Source organism: Orbicella franksi, chromosome 14 (assembly GCF_964199315.1).
Source record: "Orbicella franksi chromosome 14, jaOrbFran1.1, whole genome shotgun sequence".
In the NCBI taxonomy this organism is placed as follows: Eukaryota; Metazoa; Cnidaria; class Anthozoa; order Scleractinia; family Merulinidae; genus Orbicella; species Orbicella franksi.
This window is the reverse complement of record NC_138158.1, coordinates 3,597,903-3,625,846: the sequence shown is the minus strand read 5'-3', so window position 1 is coordinate 3,625,846 and position 27,944 is coordinate 3,597,903. Positions and strand designations below refer to the sequence as shown.

General features: G+C 39.7%; 3 protein-coding genes across 8 annotated transcripts in view; 2 read left to right on the top strand and 1 right to left on the bottom strand.

The window, feature by feature from the left end:
* LOC145467895 (uncharacterized) overlaps positions 1–27,944 on the bottom strand; it is a 195,093-nt gene that overhangs the window by 110,103 nt on the left and 57,046 nt on the right. The window lies entirely within an intron of this gene.
* On the top strand, positions 42–19,723 carry LOC145468427 (uncharacterized). Of its 6 annotated transcripts, none has more exons than XM_081452133.1 (4): positions 42–405; positions 4,135–6,213; positions 6,966–7,028; positions 14,658–19,723. In XM_081452133.1, exon 2 carries the CDS (start codon positions 4,143–4,145, stop codon positions 4,722–4,724), a length of 582 nt encoding a protein of 193 aa, XP_081308259.1. In that variant the 5' UTR covers positions 42–405; positions 4,135–4,142; the 3' UTR covers positions 4,725–6,213; positions 6,966–7,028; positions 14,658–19,723. The 6 variants fall into 6 exon arrangements, with proteins under 6 accessions (XP_081308259.1, XP_081308262.1, XP_081308261.1 ...); XM_081452136.1 differs by lacking the exon at positions 42–405 and adding an exon at positions 416–1,853; XM_081452135.1 differs by lacking the exon at positions 42–405 and having other exon boundaries at positions 416–6,213; positions 6,969–7,028; positions 14,938–19,723.
* On the top strand, positions 19,723–27,095 carry LOC145468430 (uncharacterized). The gene is made up of 2 exons (XM_081452139.1): positions 19,723–19,875; positions 23,561–27,095. Exon 2 carries the CDS (start codon positions 23,569–23,571, stop codon positions 24,148–24,150), a length of 582 nt encoding a protein of 193 aa, XP_081308265.1. The 5' UTR covers positions 19,723–19,875; positions 23,561–23,568; the 3' UTR covers positions 24,151–27,095.

Below are 27,944 nucleotides of genomic sequence, written 5' to 3'. Positions count from 1 at the left end.
GAAGGTTTATTTAAAAAACGTCTGGGTATTTCTCGGTCGTATCTAAAGTTGGTAAACTGAATTAACTGAGCTTTCGACAGAGAGAAAAAACCGATAGAATTTTCACGTACTGTAAACAGCACAGTCTGACCTCTTTCACGAAACGGGTCAGCGAACTTTGTTTGTACGTGCTTTGACAATTGTATGATCATTTGACGCTTCTGGACCTTCTGGCAGTCCGTCAAAAACCTTTCTGGAAACCATCAAAGAGATATCTTAACTGGCATCTCCACCGACATACTTCTTCACCAAGGTAAAGGAGTTCAATCTTACAAGCACTTGGAAGAAACAACAGATCTTAGCCTTCGTGATCAAGTTCAGGTGAAAATCACTTGATCTATCTGGAGCTGTGCGTTGCACCCATCGGTAAGTCTTGGCAATTTTGCTATGCTAGAACCAAGTGTGTAATCACGTGCAATTTCAATACAGAAAGAACATCTTAAAAGATTCTGGTTTTGTTTGAACGATGTACGGTTTCTGATGAGGTTATTTCCGGTTGAAGAGTTTTCACGGTCCAGACGTTACAACGCCCCCCAAAAGATTAAAATATTTGCCAAAAATTTTCAGGTATCTTCCCTAATCTTCTGTTTGTTTCTTCATACTGAAGTAAACGACCGTGATTGTGCGGGTTTCTCTCGGTTTGAAGGTAATGCAAAACGCAATGCAAACGGAACTCTTTATTTTCAGAGAAACACCGGGTTGATGCGGTGGTTTTATGCATCTTGAAGTTTGATCTTTCAAACAGTTGCCATTGATCAAGATTTTTATGCGGTGCTGTTTGCTTTTAGACGATTTTGCGAAAAATTTCAATAATTCGGGAATGTATTTTGTAAATTCTCAAATTTATTGGGGCTCGTTGAAGTCAAGACAGTGTCTGCAAGAAATCCTTTATCACGTGAATTTCTCTTCCTCAACGACGATGCCAACGACAATACTTTATAAACGTGCGTGGGGAAAGTGTTTAGAATTAATCAGAGAACAGAGTCGTTAATATTCGAGGAAATGTCCGAGCAAAGGAAGGAAATTAAAGGTCACCGGTATCCTTCAGCAGCCGGGAACAATCATGTTTTAATATAATTTGTGGATGCCACTGAGGATTTTAAAACTTTAAAACCCCTTTCTTTTCTGGTTTAAAAAAGTAATCCTTTCATCTGTTGTAGACTAACAAGCAGTATGATATTTGTTCTGCCTTTATGAATGTGCGAAAAAAATTCCAAAAATTCTGGAATGCCCATTGAAACTGAAACTTCCCTTTGTTTTTTGTACTTTATTTTTAAAGTCATCGATGACAATATGTTTTATTCGTTATTCCAGAATTGGCGTACTTTATCGAGAAATAGACCCTTTCTGGTTCGGTTAGAGCTTTCGGTCAAAGTTTCTTTCTTTCTTTCTTTCTTTCTTTTTTTTTTTTTGATCTTTGGACCCCCAAACCGTGCATGTTTTTGAAATTACGTTAAAACCATGGTAACTAGAAGCCGTGACCCGGTATCAAAGGAGCTGGCCACGAAAATTCTGGCGAACTGCCCATCTCAAGAAAAGTACACCAACTCGATGGAAAAATCGTAGATGTGGAATTTCTCTCACTTCAAAACAACCTTTTTCGAACTTTCCATCGATTTTTGACAAAGACAATGAACGTTGTATGCGGTTTGTTTGGAAGAGACATATGACAGACAGATGCCAAGCCCCCGGCCGGCTTATTAATCCTCACAAAGGCCATTGTTCACAGCTCTTTTGTACAAACAAGTGTACATATGTCAGCCTGAACTTGACTCAATAGACCGTTAGAGCCGGAGGAATTTATTCAAATCAAGGTAAATGTTCTGTTTGTCGATTTATCCAGTTTTGGGATGGCCCAGCAAGTATGTTTAATCGCTCCTAACTTTAAACACGTAATATTTCCAATATGGCTCCCAACAAAAGACGCATTGTCTCTAAAAAATGAAAACCGAACAATTACGAACAATAGTCAAAGGTCTGATAGCTACAGTGAGATTTCACAGGCTCTCAAAATTCAAATCGGAAGGTGCTGTTTCGATGCTGTTACCTTTAGCATCAAGGTGCACGAGCGACGAAATTGTGTGCTTCGAATTACTCGAAAAAAATGGTGTGTTTTCCCTATAAGAACAACAGTTATGAGGTGTCTTTTACATGTTCGTCTTTGCGTGTTAGGTTTCAAGAGAATGATAAGAGTTCGCGACTTGTGTTTTACTCAATGGGGTAATGTGAGCATTTCCTAAACATGTTTTACGCCAGCGTGCGATCAGGTAGTTTCCCCGTGACGAGGTTAAACTTTGCACCATTCTCAGTCACGGAAGTCTGCGTGCATGTCTTTGTCAATCTCGAGTTCAACTACAGTCGATACAAACTCTGCAAAGACGGTATTACCCGAGAGAGAAGATTGAGCGCGAAAAGAATGCCGTGCCTCACACCGCATTGCATTGTCACTATCAACAATGATATTTAAACGGAAGGATTTTGTACTTGTTTGAAGCTTCTTTAAGCTTATCTCAAGCAGATTTACGCAATGAGGGACGTTTCCCAGAGATTAACGAACCAGCCAGTATAAACAATCACTCACGATTCAAGATTCTCACTAGTAAACTATGCCTGCGGTATCTAGTTTATAAGTATTAGAAGAAACAATAGGATTTGGCAAAGACGGTACATCTTTTATTCTACATCGAACACTATACATGTGGAAGAAACACAACACCAAAATATAGAAAACTCATCGCTACATAACTTTTTTGCCAGTGCGGATAGGGCCAAACATGTACTATCAGTTTCCGAGCGGTTTTGGTTTTTTGATCCTCTGTCGACTAGATTTTATCTTCTTTTTGAAACGTTCAACCAGATCTGTCAAATTAGTAATAACGCTTTTTGATTAAAAGTTTGATTCGGTTCGTGTATACACTTGCCCAGATGCCTGGTAAACAGTAAGGAGGCTGTTCATGTTTACCCTGGAGCAGAGAACGAAAATTTCGAGAATTTTTTTACCAGCTGTTGACTGAGTAATGGGATATTCTAAATTAAAGGAATAATTTTTATCTACATTGGCTGTCTATTTTCTGTTTATCACAGTTATTTTGGGCTCCATCAGATCCCTGCGCACTGATCGAGATCGCATAAAAACCGATTGGCATTGCCCTGTTTCCTGATTACAAACCATTCCGCATTCCGACATCTTTTACGAGAAGTTAATTACCAAGTCTTCCCGGAAGCCAGGAAAGATAGCTACAGTTGATGAACAATAACGGGCATATCCTTACTGGACAAAGAGCAGCTGTAGGATTTATTCAGTACGTTCGCACCAAACGAAGAGCAAATTTTAGACAAAAATCATGGCGAATGATTCAGTTTTAAGCAAACTTTCTGAGCTTCAACCCAACAACGCCGCGAGCGCCATTTTGGATTGGAAAAACAGGGGAGGCCTGGGGAAAGAGGAAAACGGTCTGGCAGCCAAACATCTGCGTGATGGGCTAAAGTTCGAATAAATTATCCCGATCAGTCTAAATATATCATCGTCTCTTACTTTAGGAATCTTGCCAAATCTTCATTTCATATGCTATGATAACTTTCACCCTAAGAATCTTCTACGCTCGAAATTCTGATTGCTATACATATCATTCCCTTTATGCACAGTTTCGAGAACTTTTGATATCTCATCAAGACATCTCGTCTTATTCTCGTTACCTCTCTGCATGGAAGTGTACTGATTTTGCACTGAACTGAAGAAGAAATAATTGTTGACCACTTGAATTTAAAATGCTAGTGAGCGTTTTTAATAGCATCTTAACTTTGTGCCATGCCAGACTTCTGCTCCCTCCACAGGAAACTGCACAAGAGTCTTGTGTTAGTACCCTGTGTTCGCTCTGAACTCCTCGGTGTTTTCGCGTAGTCTTTACACAGTTGAATCACCGCCAACGGACCCCTCCCGTGAGTGGAGACTCATAGTCATGGGTGGGACTTGGGGAGCATAGTCCAGACAACCTAGTTCCCAGCGCCTCTCGTCTTGACGTACCCAGCGACCCTGAGAACGAGGTCGAGGGCTTGACAGCATTCATGTTAATTGTGTTTTTTTCCTTTCTCCAGACGATAAAATGCTAAGGATCATCTTGGTTTCAGCTGTTTTCCAACTCGCCTTGACCGTCCAGTCATCGCCGACCGAAAAATGCAACTCGATATTATCAAACACGTGCTTTCAACAGTGTAACAGCACTTCATGTAAATGTTCATCAAGTGACAGAGATTATGTTTACACTGAATGTAGCCAAACTTGCGAACGTAACAAGTGCAAGGAGATCACGTGCTCATCCGGGACTTGTCATCAAAAGTGTCATGACTGCCAGATGGAATGCACCAGTGACGTCGATTATTGCAATCAGCAGTGTTTGTCCGGAGCATGCTCGTTTAAGTGCAGCGCCAAACGATGTGTACAAGAGTGTGATGGGAAGACGTGTAAACACTTGCCCTCAGACCACAAGGAACCTTTTATACCGCGCCTCTACTTGGTTATTTTAGCGGGATTGTTCGCAGCCACTACCGTTTTGACTTGTCTAGCTCTGGCTTTGTCTTGTAGTCAGATGGGATTCAGAAGAAGAAGACGAAGACCTGCTCCCCTTGTAACTCGTAATCTTGGCGGCAGTGTCAGAATTTTTCTGACGAAGTCAACAATTGTGTAGAACATGCGGGAGCACAGGGAACCCAATAGTGCAGTACAAAAGGGAACGCAGGGCATCCATTAGAGTAGTACAAGAGGGAACACAGGGTATTCAATAGTGTAGTACGAGAGGGAACACAGCCTACTCACACAAGACTCTTGTGTAGTTCCCCGTGGAGGGAACAAAGTAATACTTCATGTACTCCAAATATAAGGGTCGCTTTCGATGAAGACAAGAATGCACTGACTCGTTTTTGTAGTGTAACATTCAGCTACAGTTTATACCGCAAGTCATGTGCATATGACTCGCGTAGACCTGTAGAGATGAACAACTTCTAAGAAGTGACATTGCTGTGAGTCGGATTAGAAACAGAATTCTGCAAATTGCAGTTGTTTAAACGTAGCTATGAAAAACAACATAAAGCCGTTAGATATTCAGAAAAACGGTATTTGCCCAACATTAAAAATTAGAGACAGAAAAGCCTATTTAAAGAAAGGAAGATTCAAGCCTATTATGTCTATTATATTCCCTTCAACAAACTTTTGTTATATTCACTCATAATTATAATAATTAATTGCTCATAACAGGAATACGTTTTGAACAAAATAAAGGAATACAAAGATGTCAGGTATTGAAATAAGAAGATTACCTTGAGAATTTCGGATTGACTTAATGCTTCAGATTAGACCAGATTAGGTATCATCCACTCTTCTACTTTTACCTTAACAAAACAATATCTGAATGGAAAAACAAAAAGGAGGGTCGCAAACTTGAGAGTGTGTTCAGGGAATGGGGGAAAGGCTCCTCGAGGGCCAGGAGAGGAACCCCTGGGAGTCCCGATGGAATTTTTTGGGTGCAGACGGCTCCCTGTGGTCGAGCCCGACAAAGGATTGTCCCTTGACATCGAGAAACGAAAAAGACGGTTCTAAACTTGAGAATGTGTTGAGGGAATAGGGGGAAAGGCTCCTCGGGGACCCAGCAGAGGAACTCCTGGGAGTCCCGATGGAATTTTTTGGTGCAGACGGTTCCATATGGAAGCACGCGTCGTTCATTACTGTATGCCCCTGTATGACAAGTATTAAATGTTGTTTTCTTTAGTTGATCCCAAGGTCACCGAATTTAACAATGATGGCCAAGAGCCAGAAAACAAAGAGACAAAAAGAAATACCATCCAATAAGAATAGTCCGTGCTTTTAAACTATGTGATAAATTGCTTATCTGTAACTGAATGCTTTGTATTGACCATTAAATAAATAACATATCTTTTAAGTTAGAAATCATCATGACAGGTCTAGTTAAATTCTGATCATTTTTTCTGCACCTAAACGCGGCATGAAATTAATCAAACCTGGGTAAAATTTTTAAAACGACATGAAGGAAATTCAAAGCAAACAATAATTAAAAAACCGTGCTTGTCACTGATGATAGAAGACTCGAGAGTGTTCTTGAAATAGAAGACTTCATCAAGAGTTCTTTCAATCCAGGTGAAAGGAACAATCTAGTTTACGAGGTAAGCGCTGAATTATAAACGTGCGTTGTGCCATGCTCGTAGCTCCAAGCAAGCTTTTGTTGTGAGCTATGTAGTGCCGAGTGCTTTTGACCTTCGGAAAATCGACCTGAAAAGTTTTCTTTATTTTTTCTTTTTCAATACCATGGTGGTCTGACGACTCATAAGAATTTTTTTCACGATAAACCTTCAGCTCAACGCTTCTTTTCTTAGTTGTGGGTCAATGTCAGAGGGAAATGTTGTACGCTCTCATAATTACGCAGGTATTGACAATACACATGCCTGCTTCCGAGTAACGCCCATATAACTGTACATCTGTTTTGAAGTTGCGTCCTAAGCCGTAACGCTTTGACTGTCAACTCGATGCCTTTAACCTTTGACTAGCTGGCAAACTTACATCTTTGTGTTCATGATCGTACGCTAGAAGCAAGTCGCTAAAGGTAAATCTTGCCTCATAAGGTACTGCTGGTGCAGATGTGCCGGTTTGAGGGTTTCGATTCTCTAACTGAACCTCACTAAGTTCCATTCGACTGAAATTTTCGAACACTTTTGAGGGACTTCGGCGCAATTAAGTCAAAAGTAACATACTTTCACTTAATCTACCTAAAGGGGAGGTTCTGCTTCGAGCTTGCTTTATATATCTTATTATGGGGAAAGATAATTAAGTGAGGCCGAAATTGCTTTGAGCATATTTCATTACTTCTGATCTACAGCATTCTTTTTTGAACTCGCCTTTGTTTTACTTTATCTACTAGTAGGGGAGTTCCCTTGAAGCAGAGTTTGCTTGGAGCCGGCCGGCAAGACGTCTCTGTTACAAAGTAAGTCAGTTACAGTTGTGGGTCGTTTTGTCGCGCTTTTAGTTTTGTATGGTGTTTAGAAAGCTCAGGTTGGCAGGCCTTTACTGCATTAAGGAACTCATACAAAAGCTTTCAAAGATGTTAATATTCGTCATGCGAACTCAACTAACACATATGTAGAAGGTTTTTAAGAACACTAAGGATTTCATGTGCCGTTCTGACCTTTTTAAGGTGGCTGCGATCGAGTACTTGTGAGATTTGTTTTCTCCTTTTAAAAAGCGAAAACAAGGCAAGCAAGTATCACTTGACTTTTGAACGAAGACAGAAATTGCTTCCATTTTCTTTGAGTACTTTCTAAATATTGTGTACTAACTTCTTTCCACATGCAATGAGGATTAAAGTTGAGTACTGAGAAGGTTCCCCTGATCGAAATCTAAAATTTTATAAGGGTAATAGATTATCATATTGGAGTGATTGGTTTCCACATACATTAACAAACAGGCAGATGACGCATTGGCTGTTGAGAATGTCTTGATTTACCAACAAATCCTCAGCAGCCATTATGAAGACTTTCAAAATCTACGTGGCAGCTAGTAACAGCGCGTGAGAAGCGAGAGTTTGTTATGACAATCTTGCGGCATTAACAATATTTTTTTCTTTTTATTGATATTTTATAATGCTGCATAAGTGAAGCAGTAAGCCGATACGTGCTAGCACAAAAGAAGAGGCTAAATTAATATTCCCGGGCCACTTATTTCAAAAAAAAGGAACAAAACAATTTCGTATTTGTGTTCGACTCTTGCCTGTGTTTTTCGTCCACATTGTATTCATCTGATCAATCTTTTATAGGAGATTTAAATTAGACGTCTCTCTTCCTTCATTCAAGTAAATCTATTTTAGTGTGTGTCACTACGCCGGCGCCTAACAACAACAAACAACAACAACAACCATTTATTTGTACTCACAATTTATAAAATAATTACAATAAACATTAAATTAGTATAGAGTACTGCCTGCCCAAAATAACCATAAGGGCTAAAAAGAATGGGCAGACATTAAGTTACATAGATTATTTATACAGTTATCGGTCGGTAACACACTTACACACACACACACACACACAAATATAAAGATACAAACAGAATGGAAACTTACAGCGGAACAGAATATATCCTTATGAAATAATTAAAATAATCGTAATATTCAATATGAATCAATAACGTGTATTTTTAATTTCCTAGCATGCGAGCACCATCGTAACATTATTCCACGTCTGTAGAATGTGAACTTTTCTGACTCAAGTTACCATTAAGGTGTCTAGTTCAGTCGTTGACGTAAAAACCAGTTCCGGCGCTGTTCTAGTCTCGCTCAAACGTCTAGAGCTCACCTTATGCTGTCGTCAACTTATACCGCGTCTATTCTGACATCTATAGGTTAGTTTGTCTTTGCCTAGTGCAACTTTCTCCCAGACTTTCACGGTCAATTCATTTCGTGACGCATCTGCTTGGACCGCGTGACCAAAAAAGTATTGACCGCGTTGAAATATCGAAACTTAGGAGCTGGGAAAAGTTTTTTACTACCCCCGTCCCTTCATGCTGAATGCAATGTGTATGTCATAAAAAGTCCACTCGATTACGGGTTCAACTCTAATCTTGTTCCGGGACTGTCGCGATCTAAAAGGCGTGGCAAGGTCAGTTTCGTTGTGTCGTGCATATAACTGCGATGATCAGTCATGTCTTCATATCTTTTTCCGCAGTTCAAATACATGTGATCTTTCATACATTCACTTGTTGCTGTCAGTTTCCTTGGTCAACGGTTGGTCTAGCTGGCTGCAAGTCACTCTGTGACATTTTCACTGACAGTGGAACTGGGAATCAAAATGATCCCGCTGAGATCCCTCGCTCACTGCTACCTGTACGTCACCAATCTGTTTAATCTATAATTATTACGAATTTCCTAAGCTAAACGTCAACAAGGTTTATGACTCATGTACGCAGAAATGACTCGCCCATGCAGAAAAATAATTTCTTGACTTTACTGGAAATTTTCCAAGCTCCTGATTTAGTGTTTGTTTGCTATGTTTATATGCAGTTTGTTCGGCCAAATTTCATCTGTTTTCTGTTTGCCTGACGCTTAACTACGTGATTTTGTTTCCAGACTTGTTTGTAACGTGCAGAGGACTGGCTAAAGTCATGCAAACTTGTTTATCATCCATTCTTTATCCAAGCGTGATTGTACCTTAAGGAGGGGGATGAATAGGTTTTCGGATCGACGGATTTGGCCTTAAAAAGCTCGCGGATTGTAGATTTTTGCCGTAAATCGAGCGGATTCGCGGATTTTGAAAACACAGTGGATCGTGGATCAGCTGAATTTTGGTGCGGATTCCGGATTCTGCCTGTCTTGATTTTCTGATCTTAGGTCCTAAACGAAATTTGAATCATAGATCTTTCTTCATCCTTGGTCGGTATGCTAATGAGTTCATCCAAATTATTTCTTTTTAACAACGAAGCTCATTTAAACAGTCATTGGAATTGTACTGTGTTATAGTCACCAGGCATGTTGCCTTCTTTACAAAATTAACAATGGCATTTACATTTATCAGTTTACCTTTGAACTTTTACGCTTCTGTTTCCGGATGTGGTTGTGGTTTCGGATTTGAACAAAAATATTGGCGGATCGACGGATTTGGCGAAAAAATGGCACGGATCGGTGGATTTGCATACCCCTATTCACCCCCCTCCTTACGCTTCCAGCACTTAAAAAGCGAGACACCGAGAGATTAATTTACAAACGCGCAAATATGAGAAAGGTTGCGCAAATTAAGGAGCTCAGCCACGGTATTGTGATTTATTCTGGCCACGTACGAAATTACTTTTAAATTGAAGGAAACCTGAAAGTAATAGTTGACTAAGGTAGAAAAACACCAAAGAGATAATAATAAAGCATAAACTTAAGGAACAAAGATGCATAAGGATGGAGAAGATTAACACGGATTGCCATCGATATCCACGAACTGAAAAATGTTATTTAACAGTTTTTCTGAAACTTTCAGAACCTCTCCTGTTTACAACGTCCGTCATACTGAGCTGGAGATACGTTGCCTGAAGAAGAGCAGTAAAACTGCCCGAGACATCGCGTTTAAAAAACAATTTAACCTCAGAAGAGTCCCGTGTAGAGCAAGATTTACTCTTTTTTTATTTGTAAAAAAAGGTAAAGTAAGTCTGCATACCAGCCAAGTGGTGCATCAGGCCGGAGCTTATCCCGGTTTCTGCAGCATGAAGCGACTAAGATTATTTCTACTCCCCCCTGGATGGGATGCTAGTCCATTGTACGGTTACCCCCAGTATTAAATTCGCCGGTACCCATTTATACACCTGGGTGGAGAGAGGCACTGTGAGAGTAAAGTGTCTTGCCCAAGAACACAACACAGTGTCCCTGGCCAGGGCTCGAACCCGGACCACTCGCTCCGAAATCGAGCCCACTAACCATGAGGCCACCGCTCCTATAACTCTGCCGGATAGCTGAGATCCGAGATCTGCAAAATTTATGTATAGCTGGTTTTCACATGACGTCACTAAAATTCAAACAACAAAACTATTGATCTTCCTGAGATTTTACTTAAACGATGTATAAGAGCAGCTGAAAACTAATATTCATACAAATTTTCGCTCCGAATGGGTTCTTGATTTTGTGATACACTACGCTTGAATTTCTAAGCTTTTGCGTGACGCGGCATTTACATGACGGCCTAGAGAGCGGTCATGATGGTTAAAAAAGTGACTCATTTCGGGGAACTTGGCTATCTGAACAGTTCATGTCTTAGAAAAAGTATTATTTTAATGTTTTAGAGTTTCTCCAGGGATAAATTCACGCTTTTGTATCAAAACTCAGTGACAGATGGGGCACCAACATGGCGTGTCCATACAAATCTCTGTAAATTTGGGTAAAAAATTTCTCCGCATATCTCGGATAAGAAAAATTGCTGTGATCAGAATTTTGGCGAGAGTCTTTGCATATTTACCTTCTTTTATTTCCCAGATTCTGGACTTTGTCTATTGACCGGTTTTGTTTTTTTATTTTGATCTTTTTCGAATTGCGTGACACTGAAAACCAGCAATAACTGAGAAATCACCGGAATTAAAATCTAACTGATAATTGAGATTCAGACCTTAGTTAGACGAACCCCCATTCATGAGGTCATTCCGTGGGCTTTAAAACATTCAGTGACAATATAACTATCAACTGTATTCTTAACCTCAAGCACATAATCTTTAAATATTTGTGTTGGCAGCTGGTAACCCAGACAAGCTCTCCGGCAACACATCCGTTTGTGCATAATAGCTCCTTCAACAAAGCGTTTTATACAAATTTGGCTAATTCCTTTTCGACACGTCCATTTTATACCTTAACTCGTGGCAAGAAATTAAAGCAGAGCTCTTCCAGGCCCAGCTTTCTTTGTATAAAGCTTGCGATCAATGCTCGCACTTCAGGATTTGCAAGTAAAATAGTTTTAAATCATATTCAATTTACGTGAATAGGTCAAGGTTAACCTCTCCTCTTAAATAGCTCTATCACAACTGTTGACATCCCACCCTCCCCGTCACACACCCACCCCCCGCCCCCACCCCTCACACATCCACGCCCCACCCACTCCCCCTTACACACCCAAACCCCATGCCCTCCCTCAAGTGCCATTAATCGTTGGTTGCTCGCGCGACGAGAAATACCGCCGCAATATATAACGATCGAATGGACACGAGGTATACATGACGGCTAAAGCTAACATTAACTCAATATGTCGCTCAAGTGTGCCAACGAATTACAACTCGAATTGTAGTCCCCGAACTAAGCAATTATAAAATCTTAGCTATATCAAACATAAAGAGAATTTCGCAGCATAAAAATTGACCCAAAAGTTTTGAGCACTGCCATACCTTTGCTTTAAACTCGCCCGGCGCTCCAAGTTTAATTGTCGATCCTTGAAACAATATTTTTTAAAAGGTTTTATTTGTTGAACATTTTGTACGTATCAACCAACCTCGTTCCCAAGGTCCTCTTACTTGGTCTAATGGAGTGACCTAGACACTTGGTGATTAGCCTGTTCCAGGCTCTCGGTAGCTGGGGACGAGCGAAAACGAGCGAGAGAAAAAAACGTCCTCCCTCATTTTTTCCCTCGCTCGCCCTTTTTTTTCCTCGTCCCCAACTACCGAGAGCCTGGAACAGGCTACTTGGTGATATGACACGCCCCCAGATTTTTATCATGACGCGTTGTTAGAGAAACTGATCTTATCTTGCCTCAGGTCTAAAGTCTAAGAAGGAAGTATTATTGGCACATTCCATATTTATTGATATTAATCCTCATACTGAAGGTCGGTCACCGGGTTTTGAGCAGTTGATAGCAATCGTCTGGTGACGTGAAATCAGCCGGCAATTCAAAGGAAAAAAACACATTTGTAATCAATTAAACGCAACGTGATGTTGCGTAGAGTTTAAGGAACTGTTTAAACGCACAGGTTAAAGATGAGACTCAACATACGTGTAATCTTTTCACGGACGGTTGTGTTAGCATGACTCAGAAAAAGAGGAAATAGGAAGCGAGTATGACCGACAAATCATGGTCCTGGGCACAACACTTGAAAATGTGAGTGTTGTCTTTTTTAAATTGGCTCGGGCTCCTTTGAAATGCTCTCTGAATAATCTCTGTGATTATCAAAGTCTATTTAAGTAAATCCTTTTATCAGTTGTGATAAAGTTAAAGCTGCTTTTCAATGAAGAAACAATTTCCTGTTTACTTGTTATTTGGGCACATATCGATCGCGGATGACTGTACTGCTTTAACAGTCCAGAGGGGGAACTAGCCACTCTCCTGTTTGTCTTTTTCGTTGGCGCACGTGTCAGTCGATAAGGTATTGTTTTCAGGGTTTTCTGTCTTGAAATAGTATATAGCATGTCTCAAACACGATATATGGGTTTGTTCAGGATATGAGCTCTGACAGCTCGTTACCCAAGCGTCATATAACAGGAATCTAACAAGAGGAAAGTATTTTACTTATATCTGGAAGACCAAAAGCATAAGTTTCTTCTGGGAATGCTCTCCTACTATGTGGTTCACTCTAGTCGAAAGTATGTGGGCGTAGAGAAGCTCTTGAACTTGTGTTCCAATGATACGAAAACGAAATCAGGAAATCGGTTTTGCACCTCTTCAAGTTGAGGTTTTTAGTGTCGCCCACGTGGTTGAAAACCAAAATTAACTTTGCTTAGCATGCATGTTTCATGTCACGAATATTTCAGCTCCAAGAGATACATTTCTCTCCTGATTTCTCTTTTATCCTTGATACTTTAAGGGTCTTGGAACTATGTGGTCGAAAGCATTTTCGCTTTGGACAAGTCTTAGGCTTAATTTTGGAAAGACAAAAGGTCAGTTTTACTTCCTTTCCGGTTTTAATTGTGCAAGTTCAAAAGTTATTTTTTTCAGTCACAAGACTTGTTAGAATGATATCTAGTTTCCATTGTCCTACAAAGGAGGAGAAATTCTGTGGTTGTAAATATGTTGATAATAGCGAGTGGGAGGCTAAATATTTGGCAAAAAGAAAATACGAATAAAATATCGCTTTGTTTAAAGTCCCATACCAAAAATAATCTCTCCTTAATTAAGAGCGTTATTTTCTTTTCGAAAATTGTCTGCATGAGGTCGTCTTGAAACAAATAACGGTGGTGACATCCATGCCTATTTTCAGAATTTACTCAAGTTTCACCAATCTGTTTGTCGGAAGCGTGTTACAACGCCCATTTGGTAAAACAAGTTTAAACTTGTAAATTCAGCGATTGTAATTATCTTGAATTCTCCGTGCAATACACTTAGCTGGAGACATCTTCTGAACTTTACGATAAAACAATCTGAGGTAAGTAGTTATAAAATAAGTAGTTCAGGAACATTGTGTTTCGATGTGTCTAAGTTCTTGGCTGCCACCGTCGCAAAGATAATTGAGTTAATTCGAATTGAATCTTGAAATAAGTTGATCTAAGATTGTCGAAAGCTGATAGAAGCACAGAAAGCAAAGTACGTTGTTTAAATCTAATGGCTTATTGTAACTCAATAGCGAGCTGGTAGACTCTGCTTCAACATGCAATCTTTCTTCAGTTCAGTGTGTATAAGAGGTTTGCGAAGAGCTAAGAGCCTGGATAAATTGAATTGTAACCGTCGTCGAAGAATTTTTAAACGTTGCCCTATATGACAGTTGATTCCGTCACTATCAGATCGCAATCGGAAAAGTGAAGGGATGTTTGACAGAAATCGGCTAACACAATACTGAGCTTGGAAGAACCTCGTACGGCCTTAGGACTTAAATCTAAGCAACGCGAGGTTTCTGTTGTACACGAAACATTCCCTCAATTTTAAATAAATTTGGATATTTTGAGATGGAGCCGAAGACAGAAGGTGGGGACACCACATCGGAATTCCGACGGGTTTTAGCTGTAGATCTCAGCACACACTCGCCAGTCAATTCACACCGAACCAGTGAAACTCAAAATAAATTCTCGCTACTATGTTATCACAGTGCTAGTGCTCATGTAGTGCTATATCAAGGCAGTATCTCTTAGTTGATGGTTTTCTTTATTCTGTTTATTTTCTGCTTGAAAATCTATTAGGACAGTAAGGAGAAACTAGATGTAATGTTCATCATGTCAACAGCGTGTGACAAAGGAAAAAAATTCTGAGTCCCCAACGGGATTCAGCGCCAAAGATCTCCCGAAGGCCTGGCGGGGGCGCTCTACTCGAGTATCCACTGAGCCACAGAAAGATTCATGGTGATCAAGGCCATTATTGACACGGATCCTGCATACATGAATTACGTGTCAATCATTCTTTAACTTTAGTTTGACAAGAAAAAGCTATAACCTCCCATTATCATTTTGTATCTCTTTACAGACACTAAGATGCTTTGCTTCATTGTGATTATCACAGAATTTCTTCTGGCTGCTGTAGTTGACGCGTCATCAACAGAAAACTGCAACGTCACAGTATCAAACACTTGTTTTCAGCAGTGCAGTGACGTGTCATGCAAGTGTGGCGTTACGTACGGAGACTCACAATACGCTACCTGTAACCAGGCCTGCGATGGCTCAAAATGTAAGAAAATGACGTGCACATCCGGGACTTGTTACCAAAGATGTCATAACTGCCACATGGAGTGTACTAGCGACGTCGGTTATTGTAGGCAGCAGTGTCTTTCTGGAGCATGCTCGTTCACGTGTAACGCCAAACGCTGTGTGAAAGAGTGTAACGGAAAGGAATGCAACCAAGCGACTCCAGTCACGTGTCGGAGCATTTTCCAGCGTAACGGTTATCTGGTCATATTGGTGGGACTTTTCGCAGCTACAGCGATTTTGACCATGCTAGCATTGGTATTGTCCTTCAGAGAACTGAATTATTGGAATAGACGAGCCACATACTCAAAGATCCCAAGCGTTAGTGGCAGTGTTGACAGTCTTTGTTCACTAGAGTCGGCAGTTTCATGACAGGAGGCAAAGAATTTCGTGACTGCTTTCAAAATCCTCTAGGTTATAGTCCACGGAAATTCATTACTACTCTCTTGAACGTGACAGTCAACAACTTCGTACTGTTCCGTGACAGCTAATCATGAGCTTGGTGATACTCAACATTTACCTGTCAATCAACAGCTCCGTGACAGTCAACAGTCAACCGTTTCGAGGTGACTGTCGAAAGTTTTGGTAGATGTAGTACCATGACAGTCAAAGTGTTAGTGAGAAAGAACTGCTTAGCATTACCACAAGGTAGTTAGAGACGTGACGTTTCTGTGTTAGAGAGATTCCTTGCAGTTAAAATGTCGCATATCAACGATTTCTTGATGTTTTTCAAAGACGACTGAATACAAGAAAGTAGACAGTGCCTGAAAAGGCAATACACAATTATTGCTTCTGTACTTTTGAGATAATGAATGACAAGAATGGCAAGAACTTCTGAGACAAGAACGGCAATAATATATATCACTGGGTTTTGGAAATGTTAAAAAGCAAGAAAAATAAAATCAGCGCTAATATCGAAATAACATTCCTTGGTTGATGATTTTTGCATTCTCATCACCTGTTTAGTGTACAATGAACTAACAGAGTATGGAGAAATACGTGTTGATAACTCCTCGTAACCCATCTTGTGTTCCTGTGTTGCTTACGAGCTTCGCATTCTAATCTCGCCTTCCTTTGTTCAGGTGGGTGCGTTAGAGCCCGAGCCAAGAATTTGAGATCAGACTTAAGTACAAAGGAAGTTACTGATTTCAAACCATATTGATTAAATGAATAAAAACAGCTGGATATGCATTCTCGACATTTCCCATCTTCATCTTTCCACGTCTTCTTTCGAGGTTTTTCAGTCTTATCACAAATTTATTGTGATATTAGTTTCGTCAGTCACTAGTAATTTAAGTTTGGATTTCCGATCATATATATGAAAAAATCTCCACTTGAACAACTGAAATAGTCTTAGACTGGCGAAAAGAAAAAAAATGTGGACGTGCTTAACCTCTCATTGCACTTGAGGCGAAGATCAACATGAAACTTATTTTAATTTGTTTTTATTATACCATAATTCGTCTTGGAATTCATGGTTTGAAGTCAATAAATCAAGCTTTCAGAAACAATCAGCTCGTTAACTTCTTGACCTGCTTAAAATAACCAAAGAAAAAGAAAAGGGAATTGTTTTAATAGATTCACAGCCGAACTTAGTATTAATTCCATATAAGGGACTGAAAGGCCCAGACTCCCACATTGCCTGTAGCGGCTTATCACTGTTGAGAATCAGAAGGTTAAGTATCCATATAAGGGTAGCGCAAGTACATGGAAAAAGACTGAACAGGCTAAAGAACAATATAGTAACATAGAAATTATAATTTCATCACATCATGCTATCTAACACTTGCACATTCATGTAGTGCTAAAACAGCGTTTGTTTGTTTACACGAGTTATAAAGCCAAACCAGACGGAACAAAGAAATATCCTTCCCAGCTGCCGAAGATTTACTCTCAACTTGACTTGGCAACGCATGTAAATGATATTTTATCATAACATCACGTACTGCTCACTCTTCGCAGCGTGATTTAATAGTTTAGTCCAGTGCTATTTGTATAAACGACGCAGCCATCCAGATCTTCACGTGGAAACTGAGATTTTTTTCTTGGTCACATCGACATCCGTTCATTTTTCGCACTAGGTGAATATATGAACTCATCTCGCTCGAACTGGAGCCTTTGTGCAGATATTTTCCGACTCGGATTTTATCCCAGCTTCAGCAAAATATTTATGGTAAGTGAATGTACACTGGCCATTACGGACATGTTTGCTTCTAAACGAATCCCACTTGAATTCTAGTTACCGGGAACCTTCTATATGTAATTTTAGTTTGTTCTGTCTGTGGTAAAATAAATCGACAATATCGCGGGGTCATCCAGATCCCGGGGGTACTCCCTATAACAACCTATAGGGGGAGGCTACGCCCGAAAGTGGCACCTTTTCTGTCAAAGTGGTAAACAAGAAGGTAATTGGATTGGACCTAAGAGCGAGGCCTCCCCGTGCGAAACGTTGTAGAGTACCCCCGGATCCAGACTCTCTTTGTTATCATCGCTATCTGTCCGTACGTGTTTTAGTTTCGCCAAGGAATCATTGTGTGCTGCAAAACAGTAAAGGTTTCTGGAGAACAAAACAACGAACTTATTCAGAAGACACGTCGTGATTGTCTCTTATCTCAGTTATACATATTTACTGGTTATTTTACGGTTTGCTATGCAACACTGTCAAATATTTCACAAACACGAGGGATAATACAAGCCGTTAGACCTCGGGTATTTGAAGTTTGTGCACAGTTACGAATTTTCCGAAGATTTCTTACGTCTTCTGACACGATGCAATAGAATATCCCGATTTTAATACAATATGATTCCTATCCATGCCGTAGACAACAGATAACTCGCTAAACCCGTACAAATAACGAAGCGACCTAACGTTGTTTGTGCTCTGCAAGACCGGTTTAACTAGTTTTCCGTAGTCCTCTAACTCGTTTGATCACGCGAGAGCGACAAACATTGTTTTAAGTTTTTTGATCTATACGCATTAAAAACTATTGAATGCTTGACTTTTACTTGATAGTAACCGCGAGCCTGGATTCATACATGGAATAGAATGTTTACAGGATAAAATACGATACTGAGTTGATCTCAGTAGCACACTACAGCTTAAGCCTCTGTTCACAACTTTGATATATTCAGACACATCCCACTACACGCCCACAGACACTTTCTTATATTACCTTGAAAATATACCCGGGGATAACATTTGATAGTAAATTGATCTGAGTAGAACGCTACAGTTAGTTTAGGTTTCTGTTGACAACTCTGACCTTTTCAGACACATCCCACGGCACGCCTACAGACATTTCCTATATTTCCTTGGTTAAGGGTTTCTCCCTTGAATGGGAAATATAAGTATGAGCGTGCCCCGAACTCGAAGGGAATGGTTTTTTTAGCCGTTTTGGTCAGAAATAGGGTACATGTATCGATGTTGACCATTATGGTCTCAAATAGGGTATAGCTTTTGCACTCTAGTCTTGAATTTGGTATGTTTTTTTTTCAGAAGCTACTCTTTCATCATTATCGATAAGACCATTAGCAAAAGCCCTTAACAATGGCTTTATAAGGCCGGTCGGAGACAGGGTATTGATTTAAGGGTCAGGTCGTAACATTCCCGTCCAAACGGAAACTGCGAAATTTCGCTAAGAATTGAACTAAGATACAACGCCTATGCACATGTGACCGAACACACTGCAGCTGTTGAAGTTCTCAGTCGAAGAGGTCCTTCTTTCTATTCGGTGCAAATTCTCTGACTTAGAATCCAAGTAATATCCAAACAAAAAATGTATTTCACCCCATGGTGCTAAGAAGATTTTTTCAAACAGGAGTCTCTAACCAGTTAAACCAGCTTTACGACTTCAAAAAAATATATTTGTACGCTTTCACTTCGTGGACTCACTGCTCAGTTATGTTCAGACACAGTTGAAATTCAGCTCAAGGAAGTAAGGAAGGTTTATACAAAATTTCAAAGGCAACATTTCTTACAACAGTTCTTCAGAGTTGGGTAATAAAAGGATTAAGCAATGTATAGACAACAGATAATCTGCGTTGCATGCGCTTCAGTTGGTCTCTAGACGTGTTATTGAACATTAAACGCCTAAAGATGTGACCTGAGGTAGCCAGGATATTTTTTTACTGTTTCCGGTGACGCCTGTTCGAGCAAGTGTATACATAAAATTATAAATTCGTTCCTGCTGATAAATCAACTTCGCATTAGTCATCCAAGACCTGAATGGCTCAGAATTCACATAGTGGAGCTTTCCTATATCTTGTCAATTTTCCTGGCTATTTTGTAACGTTCATGTATAACGAAATTGACTGAGCTACCAACGATTGTTACGTGACAATTTTAAAATAAACCTCGAAAAAAATTCAATGTATTTAAACAACCTGAAAGTTATAAATTTGTACAGGAATTGTGCTAAACTGCACGAGATGTGTGCATATCGTTCCAACCGTTGTTTTTTTATTGATTTCCTGTTGTGTATTTAGTTAAGAAAACATCTGCTGGTAAGCAGGAAGTCAACTGTCACGACAAAAGACTCTTGAAGATGAGAATCACTAAGGTTCCCCGTTGTGACTATACTTGACAGTTCGTTAGAAAACGCACGTTTTATTTGGGGGCGCTGTCTCCGCGCAATTGCAAGTCTGGAGGGATTCAGCGCGCAATTCTTTTCAGCTTGGATTAATTCGTTTGCACTGCCGCTCAGAATTTCGCTGAAATCAGGTTAGTTTCTGGAAATCTTGATATCAAGACCGATCAGAGGACAGATACGGTGACGAGAAGTGAAAAGACTCGGTAAAATACCAGGACCCATTACTAATTGAGTCAACAGGAATTCATGACTGTCGAAGACCGCAAGGATCAAAGTGGTCCAAAACGGACCTGAATTTAGACAAACAGACAATCTCTCAGTTTCCGAAATAACGCAAGAAACTTGCTGCAACAAGTGTATTGCAAATATTTTGTTTTACAGTATGTTCTAAAACGTCTAAAGGCGTGATTCGAACAGTTTAACGCATTGAAATAACAGATGTAAATGACAAACTGTCCAATTCAAACATTGCCCGAAGGCCGACAACAACTTTTTTCTCGGTCAACTTTTCTCATGTGTATTATGATATAATCTAAAGCCCTGTCCAAACAGAAAATGTTTGGCGATCAAACATGATCAAACATTGTTTGATGGCCAGACATGTTGATGTTGTACAGAGTGGTCAAACGGTATCAAACCTGTTTGGCAAACAGTAAGAATTGCCCATATAAGGAATTGGAGTCTCTACCCGAGATTGCCTCGCATCCGGCCACGTTGGATTAAATTGTTATGCAAATGAGAAAAGTTAACCTTGAAAAGGACAATTCAAAATAAATAGTCTTCACTGCAGTTTAGAAGACGAAGGCTCGTTTCAAACTCAAAGGAATTTAAATTTCATAGCTTTTGACTTCTTGTACAAAAGAACCCGGAGTGATGGCGGGGAAGGGGGTGGGGGGTGGTTTAGAAATCTCAATATCTCTTGCATTTAGTCCACTGTTATAGGTAATGCAAAACCAAAGTATTTATTTTGACTATTTTGTCTGATATTGGATATTTTTGTGCAGTTCTTTGTATCTTTGGTTTGTAAAAGACTAGCACAAGTCTTTCAAAGAGAGTTATTGGTATAGAGTGTTTTCACATGACCTCACAGCAGCCATATTGGCGTCCTAAGACAATGAAACGGCGGCCATGTTGATGCCCCAAACCATTCCTGTGATTGTGAGAGTTGAACTCTTTTCATATGTAAACACTTTCTTTCGTTCCAATAAGACTTGCATGGCTGCTGGCCACGTGACAGAAAACGCTCTGTTCTTTTTACATTTTCGCACTCATCATTCCAGTGACTGAATGTAATTAAATTTGCCCAAGTCCATTTTGTTGTACAAGCTTTGCATTTCAAATTGTCTGTTTACACTTCGAGTGAGTCGTAGCACGTGCATCTCCCGACAAAGAAAGATCCAGACCTTCGCTTTCGTGCGTAAAGTTTAAACGATTGAGTGAAACACGTAAAGGTATAGAATTATTACCCAACTTCCGAGAAGTACTTTACAACAGGAAATGGAGTTTTAGTTTTACGTTTTAAAAACTGTTTCTTTTTCATTTTACGTCTTTGATCACCCCCACACAGCAATGAGATTCCTTTTTTCATCATTATTTGACAAAAAAGGAAAAAAAACAAAACAAAACAAAGATTTGTTATTACAGGAATGATACTCAAGCAGCCCAAACAATATGGCGCTTCTTTTCCATGAGCATGGATAATTAGTTATTTAACCAGACTCTTAGACGGAGAGAAACTGAGTCGATTCAAACATGAGTGAAGGCAAGTACACACCCGAGGGTAAAATCAAATTTTCTGCCACTGATTAGAAGATATTTAGTCAACCCAATTTCAGCTTTTGTTTGCTAAGAAAGGTCTAGTTCAAATTATTGATAGCTGTCTAATCTTTATGTTTCTATTGTTGTATTGTTTTAATGGAAAAACCAACAGAAACAGAAAGGAAAATTATTTGATCCTTTTGACCTGACCGTCTTATCCGACAGCGTTCTGTGATCACGAGTAGGGTAAACAGAAAGTGATAGAACGAAAATTGAATGTGGCTTGTCTGAAAAAAGCATATCTTAACCTCTTCCAGTGTACGTGATGTAAATTAACATACCTCATCTCAATACAGCGCGTTTTTAAAGTTCCTTACTTTCTAAGAAACCGTTATTTGCTTTCTTTTTCCGCCTGACTCTTATCAGACAATGGAATGCTGACGTCAGTGCCGTCACTGGGGGGGTTTTCCCTTATAAATAGCGCTTATTAATCACATTCAGTCCATTAGCGTCTGATGAATATTGCTTATACGGCATTTTCACAAGTCACATACAGACAGATACCTCAAAAAAACAGTCGGTTTAAGCTCCGTTTAGCGAGACTAACAGCAATCTTTTGAAGGTTGGTATGCTTACAGTTTTCTTTGATAGGCTTTTTTTATTAATTTAATTGGCCATAGCCGTAAAGGTTACGTGTGTAGGTTTGAGTCCCTTGGAAGATCTTTACAACTAAATCTGTCCTCCGCCAGACGGGGAAGAAGGGGGCAGCTCTTTCAGTCTAGCGCAATGAAAACATCGTTTTTGATATAGAACTAAAACAAGCCAAAGCAAATATACTAAATATAAAGAAATGGTTAGCATTTCAACTTTTGCCATTATCTTCGAGTCTAAAACACCTTTAGCGCTTACAAAATGCAAACATGTCAATTTAATGCCAAAAGTAAACTGATTTATTTTACCTGATCACGGAGCAGTCACACTGTTGCAAGCACTGGCATACAATCTACCTTCCACAAAGCGTAATTTATCTAATTAGAAAAACCGATGACTATATAGACCGCTCATAGTAAGTCATCTCTGTTCGAAACAGCATGTCACAGTACGCCTCAGTTCAATTCTCATTGCATTGAGGATCAATCTAAGGTTTGTTCGATTCACGATCAGTATTTCAATCTCGAATTCAAGCGACCAAATATTTACTCCAGTCGATTTATAGTAGTACAAGAAATATCTACCCAAATAACGAGCTATACAGAAGGGAATTCCTATATGACAAATGTGTGAAAAACCTGGACAATATAGTTTCTCTTCTCTGTCCTAAGACTGTATCTCAACTCGATAATGGTGTTTTTCGCTGTTTCTCCCTGGAAAGTGTGAGAACTTCGTGCTTGATACGTTTTAAAATTCTCGAAAGTATGGTAAAAATCAATTTAAGTCACCCGTTAATCTAATGAGTGATCTTTCTCTTTCACACTGGCCGAACATGTTTGGTCATGCAGATTTTGATTGATTCGAAACATTCACTTAAATCGGGATATGTTGACATGGAGAAGACAGAAGATGGGGACACTGCATCGGAATTCCGACGGGTTTCACCTGTAAATCTCAGCACACACTCGCCAGTCAATTCACACCGAACCAGTGAAGCTCAAAATTAATTCTCGTTACTGACTATGTTATCATGGTGCCAGTGCTCATGTAGTGCTACATCAAGGCAACATCTCCTAGCTGATGATTGTGTTTATTCTCCTTACCTGTCTGTTTGAAAATCTATTAAGACTGTAAGGAAAAACTAGATGTAATCGTTACATGTCAACAGCGTGTGACAAAGGAAAAAAATTCTGAGTCCTCAACAGGATTCAGGGCCAATGACCTCCCGAAGACCTGGCGGGGGCGCTCTACTCGAGTATCCACTGAGCCACAGAAAGATTCATGGTGATCAAGGCCATTATTGACACGGATCTTGCATATACATGAATTATATGTCAATCATTCTTTAACGTAAGTTTGACAAGAAAAAGCTATAACCTCCTATTATCATTCTGCATCTCTTCACAGATATTAAGATGCTTTGCTTCATTGTGATTATCACGGAATTTCTTCTGGCTGCCGTCGTTGACGCGTCATCAACAGAAAACTGCAACGTCACAGTATCAAACACTTGCTTTCAGCAGTGCAGTGACGTGTCATGCAAGTGTGGCGTTACGTACGGAGACTCACAATACGCTACCTGTAACCAGGCCTGCGATGGCTTCAAATGTAAGAAAATGACGTGCACATCCGGGACTTGTTACCAAAGATGTCATAACTGCCATATGGAATGTACAAGTGACGTCGGTTATTGTGGACAGCACTGTCTATCTGGAGCATGCTCGTTCACGTGTAACGCCAAACGCTGCGTACAAGAGTGTAGTGGAAAGGAATGTAATCATGCCACTCTAGTCACGAGTCGGAGGATTTTCCAGCGTAACGGTTATCTGGTCATATTGGGGGGACTTTTCGCAGCTACAGCGATTTTGACCATGCTAGCATTGGTATTGTCCTTCAGAGAACTGAATTATTGGAATAGACGAGCCACATACTCAAAGATCCCAAGCGTTAGTGGCAGTGTTGACAGTCTTTGTTCACTAGAGTCAACGGTTTCATGACAGGAGGCAAAGAATTTCGTGACTTTCAGAGACGTCTATGTTATAGTCAACACGGAAATTCATTACTACTCTCTTGAACGTGACAGTCAACAACTTCGCACGGTTCCGTGACAGCTAATCACGAGCTTAGTGGCAACATTTACCTGTCAATCAACAGCTCCGTGACAGTCAACAGTCAACCGATTCGAGGTGATTGTCGAAAGTTTTGGTAGATGTAGTACCATGACAGTCACAACGTTGGTGCGAAAGAACTGCTTAGCACTACCACTAGGTGGTGAGAGACGTGACGTTTCTGTGTTTGAGAGATTCCTTGCAGTTAAAAAGTAAAATATGAACGATTTCTTGATGTTTTTCAAAGACGACTGGATGCAAGAAAGTAGAAAGTGCCTGAAAAGGCAATTCACAGAATGTTATTGCTTTTGCACTACATCTTAGAACTACTGACACAAGAATGACAAGATGTGCAGATGATGCTATATCAAGCAAAAAAATGATATAAATCACTGTGGTTTGGACATGTTAAAAAGCAAGAAAAAGAAAATCAACGCAAATATCAAAATAACATTCCTTAGTTGATGATTTTTTTTATTCTTATCACCTGTTTAGTGTACAATGAACTGACAGTGTATGGATAAAATACGTTTTGATAACTCTTCGTAACCCATCTTGTGTTTCTGTGTTGCTTACGAGCTTCGCATTCTCAACTCGCCTTCCTTTGTTCATGTGAGTGCGTTCGAGCCCAAGCTAAGAATTTGAGATCAGACCTAAATCCAAAGGAAGTTATTGATTTCAAACCATATTAAATAAATAAATAAAACCAGCTGGACATACATTCTCGACATTTCCCATCTTCATCTTTCCTCGTCTTCTTTCGAGGCCTCTCTTATCGCTAATTTATTGTCATATTAGTTCTGTAAGTCACTAGTTAAAAGAAGAGCTCTCTCCCTTTTGCGTTTGAAATACGTAAAGAAATCTCCATTTTAACAACTGAAATATTCTTAGACTCGCGAAACGAAAAACATGTTGACGTGCTTAACCTCTCATTGTGCTTGAGGCCAAGATCAACAGGAAGCTTATTCTAATTTGTTTTTAATTACACCATAATTCGTCTTGGAATTCATGGTTTGGAGTCAATAAATCAAGCTTTCAGAAACAATCAGCTCGTTAACTTCTTGACCCACTTAAAATAACTGAAGAAAAAGAAACGGGTAATGTTTTAATAGATTCACGGCCGAACTTAGTATTAATTCCATATAAGGGACTGAAAGGCCCAGACTCCCACATCAGTTGCCTGTAGCGGCTTATCACTGTTAATTCAGAAGGTAAAGTATCCATATAAGGACCGTGCAAGTACATGGAAAGAGACTGAACAGGCTGAAGAACAATATAGTAACAGAAATTTAAATTTCTTTACATCGTGGTAACTAACACTTCCATACTTATGTGGTGCCAAAACAGCGTTTATTTGTTTAAACGAGTTATAAAGCCAAACCAGATGAAAGAAAGAAATGTTTTTCCCGGCTGCCGACGATTTACTCTCAGCTTGACTTGGCAACACATGTAACTGATATTTTATCATAACATCACGTACAGCTCACTCTTCATAGCATGATTAAATAGTTTATTCCACTGCTATTTGTATGAACAGACGCAGCCATCTTCACATGCAAACTGAGTTTTCTTTTTCTTGGTCCCATCAACATCCGTTAATTTTTCACACTGGGTGAAATATATGAAGTCATTCTTGCACGAACTGAGAGTTTGTGCAGATATTTTCCGACTCGGATTTTATCCCAGCTTCAGCAGAATATTTATGGTAAGTGAATGTACACCGACCATTACGGACATGTTTGCTTCTATAAAACGAATCGCACTTGCAATTCCTAGTCGGGAACTGATCTATATATAATTTTAGTTTGTTCTGTCTGTGGCAAAATAAACAGACAATATCACGGGATTCTGGTATCCTCAACCAGATACCCGGGGGTACTCCCTATAACAAGCTATAGGGGGAGGCTCCGCCCGAAAGGGGTACAATTTCTGTCAAAGTGGTAAACGAAAAGGTAAATGGTTGGACCTTGGGACGGAGACTCCCCGCACAAAACTTTGTAGAGTACCCCCCGGATCCAGACTCTCTTTATTATCACCGCTATCTGCCCGTACGTGTTTTAGTTTCGCTAAGGAATCATTGTGTGCTGTAAAACAAGTTGGAGGTTTCTGGAGAAGAAAATAACGAACTTATCTAGAAGACACGTCGTATGTCTCCTATCTCAATTACACTTATTTACTGGTTATTTTGTGGTTTGCTATGAAACACTGTCAAATATTTCACAAACACGAGGGATAATACAAGTCGTTAGACCTCTCGATGGTATTTAAAGTTTGTGCACAGTTACGAATTTTCCGAAGATTTTCTTACGTCTTCTGACACGATGCAACGGGATATCTCGACTTTAATACAATACAATTCCCATCCATGTAGTAGAGAACAGATAACTCACGAAACCAATAACAAAGCGACCTAACGTTGTCTGTGTTCTGAAAGACCGGTTTAACTAGTTTTCCGCAGTCCTCTAACTCGTTTGATCACGCGAGAGCGACAAACATTGTTTTAAGTTATTTGGTCTATTCGCATCAACTTAACTATTTAATGGGTGACCTTCGACTTGATAGTAACGACGAGCCGGGGTTCATAGACGAAATAGAATGTTTACAGGATAAGATACGATACTGAGTTGATCTCAGTAGCACGCTACAGCTTAAGCCTCTGTTCACAACTTTGATATTTTCAGACACATCCCACGACACGCCTACAGAAATTTTCTTATATTACCTTGGACAATACCCGGGGCAGGGGGGTTCCCTTGAATGGGAAATATAAGTATGAGTATGCCCCGAAGGGTACGGTTGTTGTAGCCATTTTCGTCAGAAATAGAGTACATGTATCGATATTACCCATTTTGGTCTCAAATAGGGTACGCTTTTTGCACTCTAGTATTGAATTGGGTATCGTTTTTTAGAAGAAGTTATGCTCTTTCATCATTATCGATAAGACCATCAGCAAAAGCCCTTCACAATGCCCTCATAAGGCAGGTCTGAGACAGGTCTTAACACCCCCGTCCAAGTGAAAACTGCGAAATTTCGCTAAGTGTTAAACTAAGATACAAAACATGTGCACATGTGATCGTACGCACTGCAGCTGCTAAAGTTCTCTATGTGGTCTCTCTTTCTATTCGATGCAAATTCTCCGACTTAGCATCCAAGTAATATCCAAACAAAAATGTATTTTGCCCCATGGTGTTAAGGAGATTTTTTAAAACGGGAGTCTCTAACCAGTTAAACCAGCTTTGTGACTTCAAAAAAATATATTTGCACGCTTTCACTTCATGGACTCAGTGTTTATTATGTTCAGACACATTTAGTTGCAATTCAGCTCAAGGAAAGTTTATACAAAATTTCAAACGGAACATTTCTTACAACAATTCTTCAGGGCTAGGTAATACAAGGATAAAGTAATGTATAGACAATATATAATCCGCTTTGCGTGAGCTTCAGTTGGTTTCCAGACGTGTTATTGAACATTAAAAGCCTAAAGATGCGACCTGGAGGTAACCAGGACTTTTTTACTGTATCCGGTGACGCCTGTTTTAGCAAGTGTATACACAACGTCAGTTTATAAATTCGTTCCTGCTGATTAATCAACTTTGCATAAGTCATCCAAGACCTGAATGGCTCAGAATTCACTTAGTGGATCTCAAGACCGAACGTTCCTATATCTTGTCAATTTTCCTGGC